General features: G+C 45.0%; 1 protein-coding gene across 1 annotated transcript in view; it reads left to right on the plus strand.

Moving 5' to 3' along the window:
- The window catches only part of LOC148502523 (uncharacterized), a 32669-nt gene that overhangs the window by 8385 nt on the left and 13331 nt on the right, over nucleotides 1-10953 (plus strand). The window contains exon 2 of the mRNA XM_088449740.1: nucleotides 10574-10672. Within this exon, the coding sequence (XP_088305866.1) occupies nucleotides 10582-10672 (91 nt within the window). The 5' untranslated portion in view covers nucleotides 10574-10581. The remainder of the gene's footprint in view (nucleotides 1-10573; nucleotides 10673-10953) is intronic.

Below are 10953 nucleotides of genomic sequence, written 5' to 3' on the forward strand. Positions count from 1 at the left end.
ACCAGGTGACGTGTACTATGACGCTGCCTGTTAATTATGCACGCCTCTGAAACGGCGTTAAGACGCTCAGGCACGCCTGCGTTCGCACCTACACTCCCCCTTTTCTAGTGGCCAGCCCCTGTCGCCACCCACAAACGGCTTCTCCTGTCACTCATTCAGCCATCGCTTCCCGATTGCTCGGACTAGTTTGCGCATTGTGATGTGTACTCATGTGCAGAATGCAAACATTGGCTGCCTGCGTGCAAACGCTTCCTAGTGAGCGGGTCTGAATCAGGTCCAAAGACCGCTAGCCGAGCCAAAGGTCACCTATGCTGTGCCTATCCAACTGGAAACCTGACCGTCTGTCCCAGTGACAAACATAGGACCTGATTCAGAGATGTGCGCAAACCCGATGGTTTGCGTACATCCCCGATTGTTACTTACCGGCTCATGCGCAGGATCTGTACTGCCTATGTACAGTCAGTGTCTGGGAGATCGGCCGCAGTGCCCCCTATGTCGCAGCATGATTGACATGCTGCCGCCGCTTGGGAGCGGGGAGGGGGCAGCGACTGGGAACGTTTTACAATATGGGGGCGGCGGCCCCGTTTTGTGGACGTGCCAAGGCCAGGCTCTGCGGACACAGCATACAGTTCTGCAATGCTAGAAGTGGGTGATGCATATAATTCTCAATCAGGCCCATAGACCCATCACTCTATCCCACCTATACAGAGCTTCTTAAGTCCCAAAACTCTGCCTGCACTTAAACCTAAGAATGTTCTTGCCGAATTTGACAAATATACACAACAATATTTTAACGGAAATAACTGTTTTGATTTTATTTGTGAAAGTCCAATTTAATTTTACTTTGCTTAAATTTTATCCCGCTAGAGATGGGGATTTCTTTTGGTTATATTGGAATAACGATCTGTTCATTTGTAACTTTTGCATAGTGCAAGCCCATTCATCGGTGTGCAGTTTATTTCCCTTCTTTTTTTATTTTGGGGAATTATCAAAGGATACAGTGTAAAGAAACTGGATTTAATATGGCATCTTCTGTTAGATCTTGTCTAGATGGATCCAGTAGTGTTCGTAGGCTGTAGAGACTGACATTATTTATTTTATTTTTTTTGCAAACGAACACACCCTGAAATGGCATAAACCAATGCCCCAAGGGTGGTTAGGTTTACAGAGACACCTGGAAAAGTCTGTAGCAGCTAATCCTCGTTAGTATAGTGGTAAGTATCACCGCCTGTCACGCGGGAGACCGGGGTTCGATTCCCCGACGGTGAGGAAAGATTTTTTTATTTTTTTACATTTAATTTTGGGCCATTCCATGTGACGAAATGGGACATTTGGATAAATGTAAAATTAAGACCCGTTCAATGAATAAGGTTGAATAATGAATCTAAATCTTTCTTCTATAATAAATTCTTTAAAGCTTAAAGTTCATTCTAGTAAAATAAAAGTTAAAAAAAAGTTAGTAATTGTTTTTAAAAAATTAAATAAAATGTACTTGTCACGGATTGGGACAAAATACAAAATCCTTCTGAGGTAACATAACATTAAACTTCTGTGAAATTAGACTGGGCTGGGCTCTGATTTTTCCTGTACAGGTTAAGCAGACCCAAAGGTTTAATAATATATTAATCTAAATAATTGTGCATTTGTTCTTTGTACAGAAAAAGAACAATTGTGTGATGGCAAGGGATGTGAATTGTCATTGTCTAATGTAGAATTAACGTAAGGCACACAGTTAAAATAAATATATATATATATATATATATATGTGTGTGTGTGTGTGTAGTAAATGTACTAGAGTATGTGTACAAAAATGTATATTATTATAAAAACTTTTAAACTTCCTCTTGAAATACGGCTATTCATGTGTATTTGTTTCCAATAATAGCTGGTTTCAGGATTCGCATTTACAGAAATACCAGTGTTGGCACATATCCTGACCCTTTATAGGAAACACTGATGTTTTTTTTTACACCAAATTTACTTTGAAAAAAAGCAGTGATTTTGCTCATTTATATTTTGTCAGTTTGGTTTCACTTTCAGTGGGAAAAAAAATAATAATTTTTTTTATACTTTATTTTTGTTTGATAGTAAAAGGGCTTTCCTACCAAACAAAAATAATGTATAAAAAAAAAAGTCTTTTTTTTTTTTTTTTTTTATAGTACACCTGCAAAAATTGATTTGTTTTGGTCATTAACAGTATGCAGTACTTAAAGTTAATAAATAGGAAAGAAAAATTTCCCAAAATAATGTGACTTTTCTTTTTTTTCCCAGAGAATGTCTCTTTTTCAGCTTTATTACAGGATTTACGTCATGCTGTAAATAATTATAAAGAGCTTCTGTTAAAAAAAAAAGTCTCCAGGCGTTGCGTTTGGTGACGTGTATGTTTGCCGGGCTTTTCGGGAAACCTTGTGAAGATTAGGTTCCCCAACCTGCATAGATCTCCCTTGTAATGCCCTCTACTGGGAAGGGTCTGTTTGGCATCACTCAAGTGATGTCACAGGATTTCCTGTTCATACAAGGAATCAGAATATGGCATTCAGTTTGAGTGGGTGCCTGGAACCAAATTGTGGTATGCAGTGCCCCACCCCCCACGTCACAGCGCTGATACTGTAACGTAGCATTTCACATGCAATAACACTCGCAGTTGCACACAGAATATAGGCATGTCACATATCATTTTAATCAGCAGAAGCTGCTTGTGTGTTCTATTTGCATCGCTGTGTGATAAAAAGATGCTTGGTGCTATGCAAGGCTCATACACACTAGACGATGTGCTGTATGAACGATATTGGTGAAAGATTTCCCTTGAACTTTATGTAGTGCAGGACAAACGATATTGGGTGTACACACTGATAGGTATCTTTTTAAAGATATATTTCAGTGAAGTCATCCTGCCACATCTCTGAACAGGCAATTCTTGACGATATCATCAGATTGCCCTCCATGTATGGACGATCAAAGACATCGTTAACGACTCGCGGGAGAGCGCTTATCGTTGGTCCTTTACTGCATACACCCTGAACGATATGAACGATATATCGTTGAATTATATCATTATCGTCCATATCGTTCATATAAATTGTTTAGTGTGTATGTGGCTTAAGTCACTCTGCGCTCACACATTGTGTCGCAGGAGGATAGATGTATGTGGACACATCTGTATGCATTAGTCACAGATAAGATAGTGACCTGTCTGGTGCAATTAACATTAGGCTCAAAGTCCTCCTGATGGAGGCGAAAGCCACCTGATGTGGGGTGAGGAGCCCTCCTGATACCTGGAGGGGAAAACCACCCGATGTGGTGTCTTTGAGGACTGAGTTTAAGTCAAGATACTATAAGACTGCCACTGTTGTGGGACTACAAATCTCAAAATGCCCAGTCTACTGCCGACTGCATTACATGCTGGGAAGTTGCTCCACCAAAGATCTGCTGCCCCCCCCCATAATCAGTTGCTAGTGCCCCAGGCCACCGCCTCCCATTCCCTCTTACCCGTAGCTCCGTTCAATACATCCTTGTTGACATCCAGCTCCTGGAAGATCTGCTCGGACCAGCCACTCAGGACTCTGCTGCACGGGCACATGGCTAGGGCTGCTGCCAGCGAGGAGTGGGACGGAGAGTTGTGGGGGCGCCAGGACTGCTGCACGGGCCCACATTCCAGGGTTGTCTCATGGAGGAGTGGGACGGGCAGTTGGTGAGGGGATGCGCTGGGACTGCAGCACGGGTCCGAGCATAGGCTAGGGCTGCCGTCAGGGAGGTGTGAGACAGAGTTGTGGGTGAGGGGGTGCCGGAGATGTCACACTGACATAAAGCTGCTGTGGAGCAACGACACCAATGAGGTAGGGACAGGCTATAGATAGACGGAGGCGGCAGCTGATGGTCTGACACAGAGCTCTCCACTAGTGTATGGTGTCATCCCAGGTGCCGGGAAGAGGTGCCATGTATTGGGTGGCCATGACGGTACACTCCGGGTACATAGTTACAGCCCTAAGTGGGGTGAATATATTGTGGGAAATGGAGGAGGTGCCCCTTCAGAGCTGGAGTCCGGCGGCAGGCGCCTCCATAATCCTGCCCCTGGTGGTATGGTGCAAAACGAAATCCTCCTGCCTGCTCCCTTTTCCACGATAAACTGTTTACGCAACATCTTTAATATATTACATATTTGACTAAAAGGGGGCACCCTACCCCCCAACTCATGAAATCATGTGACCTATTGTTCAGGCTAATTTCCTGAGCCTGCAGGTAACCCACTAAGGGTCCGCTTTAAGTTAAGCGCAAGGTGTCGTGCTCCTTTTTGCTCGCTCCTCATAGAGGGAGAAGAAGCATTTGTGTTATGGGCTGTAATTGGCGGAAATGTGTGCAGGAGCATTTACCTGAGATCCTGAACATCTTCCCTTAAAATCCCCTGACTCCAGCAGGCGCCAGTACAAAGTTACACCATAGCACCCTACTGTAACTGATCACCTTACGGACTGGTCAGAAATGTTGTGGATCATGGATTGGCCAATAACACACAGCGATTACATTTTTTTTAGACTGTTTAATTTACATAAGCTACAGTGTACCCAAAATAGTTGCAAAAACAAAAAAAGCAACATTTTTTTGTTAGTATATAGGATCCACTAAATGTAGGGTTGAAGGGTCTCTGTTGTCCCTCTCCTACACTAAAGCTGGGGTATACACCTTCCGACGGTGCGACACAGCGATGCGATGTAACGATACATGGCGCCACTGTACACACACTACACGATCTGCTGTATGATGGCACGAATTTTCGTTACATGCTGCATCAGGGGCGTCGGAAAGATTTTATGTGGGGGGGCAATATATAATATCAGTTTGGCGCCCTCCCTCCATCCCGCTGGTCTTGACTTCTACACCCTGCAGTGGGACCCATTAGGTGGATGGGGAGGAGGTGCTCTGCTCCCAATGCGCACGTTGACCTGAGGACACGCCATAGTCGATTATATAGTTTAAGTAGGCAGACAATCCATTAACTATCAGTGTCAGGGAATGTATAAGCTGCTGTATAGGTGTGACACAGACTGTATTGTAGAAGATGGTGTTCAGGTGCACGGCTATACTTCCCCTTTCTGTAATGGGGATTGCACGTGAGAACAGGAAATATTCACTTACTGGAAATGTAGAATTACTGACATTTAGGTGAATTTCGGTCCTCGGCTTTCACTTTACAGAAGAGGGAATTACTTGCTGATTGCAGGGTCCTGCACTCTGCAGGAAACATTCTGGTCCCACGTAGTAACCAGATATGTTTTGCGGTTCCTCGTGTAGTTTATGGGATTATAAAGACATCCAGACCCAACTTTGATGCTTTAAGAAAAATAATAAAAAAAAAAAATACAGATGGAGAGGATTTGTTTTGGACAAACAAGGCTGGAAGGCAAGCAGCGTTCCTTCTCACAGTCTAGCTACACGGAGCCTGCAGAGCCTTGCAGCACTTTTTCTCTGCGATATTCATAAGCAGCACTATCTATACAGCCTTGCTCATATCCATGTAATGGCCAGTGTCTGATCATGATACTTTGTGCAGAGTTTGGTGGCCCGGCCTCGGGAAAAGATGGTCTCCATAAAGGAAAGCTGCTATCACGTCTGGCAGTAATAAGGATGAAAGAACTATCTAGGCCTGAGAGCTTAAATAAACACATTCTGGTTTTGGCCTCTAGGAGACCGGGATATTCTATAGAAAGGAGTTAATGGCAAACACGTGTGACTTTAGACAAAGCGCCAGTATGGTTTTAATCCGTTCTGTAGTTTTGGTTTCTCTGTAAGGAGGAAAAAAAAAACTTTTTTTTTTTTGTTCATTTTTTAATTAAGTTATATTGAGATGAACGGTTAATCAAGAAGAGCCATGATGAATTGTTAGTAGACCGGTAATCTCAATTTTATACATCATTTGGGGTGGGATCGGTATGAAATACCGCCGGATTCAAATCCTGACGCTGGAAGACCGGCAGTGAAGATCCCGACAGATTTTAAGTATTCACTATCCTAACCCCCCCTCTAACCCTCCCTTAGGGGTGCCTAACCCTCACCCCCCTTCCCCAAGTGCCTAAACGTAACCCCCCCCCCTTCCCCGCTGCCTAAACCTAAGTCTCCTGGGGGGGAGGGGGTGCCTAACCCTAACCTTCCCTACTCCTAGCCTAACCCTCAAGGGGGGCTGCCTAACCCTAGGTCCCCCCCGGGAGCCCCTAACCCCCCCCGCGCGCGCACTCGGCTTAACGAGTCGGTATGCCGGGTGTCGGGCTCCCGACTTAGGTAAAATGACAGGCGTCGGGATTTCGACGCCTGTCATTAGAGCCCTGCCGGGATTAGACAGTCGGGAAGGTGGCGGTCGGTATTTCGACCACCGGTTTCCTGACTGCATCCCTTTGGGGCAGCCTGCATTCTTTATTCAGTTCTGAAATGTCCAAGTGATATTTCTAATTAGATACCCTTCAACGCTGGGCACGACACCCGGATAAATGGTGTACTGTTTGCTCTCTCTCACCCGACCTTCATGAGTCCGAGATCTGTAGAAAGAATGAGGGGGCGACACCTACGGCACAAAACTGCGTACTCAAGACTGCTTTTTTTTTTAGAACACTTAAATACCGTGCCGTGGCCTGGCGCAATCTCCTCCTGCATGTCTGTGAGAGTGAATAGTCCTCTATATAATAAATAATGATGAGCTTAATTCTGTTTTATCTCAAGGTTTTAATTGTTCTCAAAGAAGCAGCCTTGGAATAAAATATTTCAATGTACTATGTGGCACAGCTGCTTTATTCTTCATACTAAGCCTTGAAGAGAGATAAAGTACCAACCAGTCAGCTCCCAACTGTCATTTTTCAAACACAGCCTGTAATGTGACAGGAGCTGATTGGTTACTTTATCTCTCTCCAAGGCTTAGTACATAGACCCCAAAGTACCAACCAATCGGCTCCTGTGATTTTTCAAACACAGTCTGTAATATTTGTTTATTAACAGTTTCTTATATAGCGCAGCATATTCCGTTGCGCTTTACAATTGGAAACATAAATAGAACAAAAACTGGTTAATAACAGACAGATATATAGGTAGGAAGGCCCTGCTCGCAAACTTACAATCTATAGGGAAATAGGCATTGGTACACAAGGTGCTATATATTGCATTTTGATCCAACCAGAATGCAGAGTTTCTTGGTGTGCTGCATGATCCAGTCACACAGGAATGTCAGCTAAATATCAGGAGGATGTGAAAGAAAGACAATATGTGAGGTTATGTGTGGACTGTGAAAAGGGATGTAATTTGATATGGAAGCTATGAAGGTTATATGAGGGGTTCTGGAATCTGATAAGCTTGCCTGAAGAGGTGAGTTTTCAGGGAACGCTTGAAGGATTGGAGACTAGAGGAAAGTCTTATTGTGCATGGTAAGGCATTCCATAGAGTGGGTGCAGCACGAAGAAAGTCCTGTAACCGTGAATGGGAACAAGTAATATGAGTTAGGAGCTGATTGGTTGGTACTTTTTCTCTTTACTTTATCACTCTACCAGCTTGATGAACCAGTCTAAAGTTCTGGGACCGTTTGGGTGCCCAAAACATTGACTTTTCACACATTTCTGCTCGCCAGCTCAGGATGCGGCAAACAGAAAATGTCGTTGTTGGCAGCTCTCGATCGGGCGCTCATTAGTTAAGGCGCCCAAAAAAAACCGGGATGGATGCCGCTGTCGGTATTTTGACAGGAGGCATCCCGACAGCCGGCATTACATACCCATTAAAAAAGAAAAAAAATTGAATTCCCCCTTGGCGTTCGTCCGCTTGCAGAGTTCACATTTTATTTAGACATTATTTGAATGTGTGTCACCATGACGACTTTCTTTTCTCCCAGAGCCCTCCTGTCAATCTTACTGTGTTAACAAACCTTTCACAATACAATAGTTTGAGGACATGGCTTAATAGCAACAGATCCAACGTCACTAGGGGGACAGTATGGCGTGATAAGGTTTGAAAAGAACACAATGGAAAGTAGATATAAACCACCTGAGTTTGCGCATAGCCTGCACAGAAGGATAACCTAAAGCTATGTTTAGTACAGGCAAGCTATGGCACTCCAGCTGCCTTGGAACTACACATCCCAGCATGCGCTGTCACGGATTTAGCATGCCCTAACAGCAAAACTGTGGCAGTGCATGCTGGGTCGTGTAGTTCCACTGAAGCTAGAGTGCCACACTATTGACTACCCCTTACTTAGCAGATGTTTGAGCTTATAGTCCGTTGATTTCCCAACTGGAGCCAGAATCTCTGTCCCTTTTGTGGCCGCTGTGCAGATTCTCTCTTTCGGAATAGACAGCAGCTTGGGGGGGTTACGCTGACACAGTGACAGAGACACATTGTGCTACTATGAAAGACTGTCAGATACATAGGTTCCGTTAGAGCACTGCTTATCATCACTGAGGGCCTCATTAGAAGTTGGGAATAAAGCAAAAATTAGTAAGTAACTGGACTTTGGCAAAACCATGCTGCACTGCAGGTGGGGCAGATTTAACAAGTGCAGAGAGATTGCAGTGTAAGAATAAAGCTGCCCAGCATTTGTGGGCTACATGCAATGGAACGGGATTGAAATACCGACGACTCCCGACAATGGAAGGCCGACAGTAGGAGAACCCGACTCCTGGTGGTAAGTTATCCTAACCCTAACCTCCCCAAGCCTAAACCTCCCGGGGGGTGCCTAACCCTAACCTTCCCCAGGGGGTGCCTAACCCTAACCTTCCCCAGGGGGTGCCTAACCCTAACCTCCGGGGGGGTGCCTAAACCTAACCCCCCCCCATCCCTGGGCTGTGTTATACTTACCCGGCACACGACGATCGGAATGGCAGGGGTCGGTCTTCCGGCATCGGGATTAAGATAGGCGTCTGTACTTCGATGCCTATCTTATGTCCCGTGTCGGGCAGGTAGTGTTGGATTTAGACTGGCGGCATTGCGTCCGCCGGTCTATTGACTACATCCCACATGCAATAGCAGTCAGTATTTACCCTTGCAAAAATAAAAAAAGTATCTGCATCCTTGGCAGTGCAGCCTGAGTTGTACAGGCGCCAAGTTCCTTGCCCCTCTTTTTGGCTTTACTCCCAACTCAGAATGAGGCCCTTAATCCGAAATCACAGTGTGCAGCCATTTTGCAACAGTGGATCACCAGGGCATGCTCGGAAGTAGAAGTAAATTTGGGCTTCTCTTGCAGAATGTCCTTTGGATTGGGGGAAATGCTCCTTTCAGTCTTACACTGCCCTAAAATCTACGAATGGACCTACTTTGGTGTACATGCGCAGTGAGGAAATGTATCTGGTTATCAGTGAGGCCCGCAACGTGGATGTCAGCTGAGTCAGTAATGTCTGGCGTACCTGTCTTGGAACATCTCTCAAAACCACCATCCCATTTCATATCCCAGTCATCGAGCAAAGAAATCCTCTGGTCAAAAAAACAAACAAAACAAAAAAAAACATTGAATAGACAAAATTAGACACTAATCCATATTTTACTGAAATGCAAAAAAAATTTGTGTAGACGTTGGTACGTAGATTTGGTGCTTCACCTTTTGGCGAGACTGGAGGGGGCCTACAGTGCGGGTGTATGTGTGTAACTGACTGAGGTAGAGCCGCACAGAGGGCCTGATTCAGACCCGCTCGCAAGCGGGTCGATGGTGCCCTAGTGCGCATGACGGAGGCTGCTCCGTCGTGCGCATGCGCGAGACCCGGCTAGCGAAGGGGAAGCCGTCACTCCGGGTCTCGCACCAAAGGGGGCGTGCTGTCGATGTTGATTGATAGCACGCCCCCTTTGGGGGGCGTGGCTGCCAGACGGAGGCGTTCCCATGGGAACGCCTACCGTCTGGGTCCGGCCTCACTGACATCACTAGTGATGTCAGTGGGAGTGACTTTGGCTCTGATAGAGCCAAAATCCAGGGCTTGCGGTCACCGAGACCCTACCGCAGGGTCTCGTCGCAAGCCCGATAGTCGCGATGGTCTTGACCATCGCTACCATCATCATGGACCCTCGCATTAGCTGTGGGTGGTCACCCACAGCTATGCGAGCGGCCAGGAGGCCGCTCCAAGTTTAGGTAGGAGGGCTCTGATTCAGAGCGAGCGCTCTGGTCAGAGCGTCCGGCTCTGAATCAGGCCCAGAGACAAAGATACGTCTGTCAGTAGCTGTATTATTGGCGGATGCACGAGTGCTAGTGGAAGTACACACTGACCATTGACCATCCTTGACTGTGCCTATAGTTTCACCTTATATAGGCTACTTTCTCATGAATATTGACTCTGCGTACAAAATGGCCGCTTCCTCTGTGTGTACGTGACAAAAAAATTTTAACGATTTGCCTCGTCATGTAGTACAAAATGGGGCCACAGCCTATTCTGGAGAACAGCTCTCTTTTAACATAAGGGGCTATATTTACTAAGCATCGGGTTTTCTGAACGCAATTATTGAAAGCAAAAATCACCATGTTATTGCATACAATATTTTTGTGACACTTTCTAAATCCTGGCTGTTCAGCTCTCACTTGAGAATTTCTGACTATTGACTGTTTTTATATTTAATACTTTTTCAGATATCCATATGTCCAAGTCAGATGTTTTATCAATAATGGAAAATGCAGAGGAGCCGTTTGGTCAGGAAAACAACCAGGCCAGGGCGAGCAGAGTGGAAGGTAAGGCTCTTGCAATGGTTTTTACCATGCTATTCAGTATTGACAACAAATTGCTCCACCTTGTGGAGACATAACATATATATATATATATATATATATATATATATATATATATATATATATATATATATTAGATTCATCCCTTCAAATTAGTGTGTTAAGCTACATCTATTGTCAACATGCGCATAAAGTCAAGCATACCACCATGCATTCACCAGAGTCATCCATTAGCAATAGAACAGGGCAAGTGCTCAACTGACAAACACCTTTGGGATGAACTA

This window comes from Taudactylus pleione, unplaced genomic scaffold (assembly GCF_031769625.1).
Source record: "Taudactylus pleione unplaced genomic scaffold, aTauple2 ptg000494l, whole genome shotgun sequence".
Taxonomy (NCBI): Eukaryota; Metazoa; Chordata; class Amphibia; order Anura; family Myobatrachidae; genus Taudactylus; species Taudactylus pleione.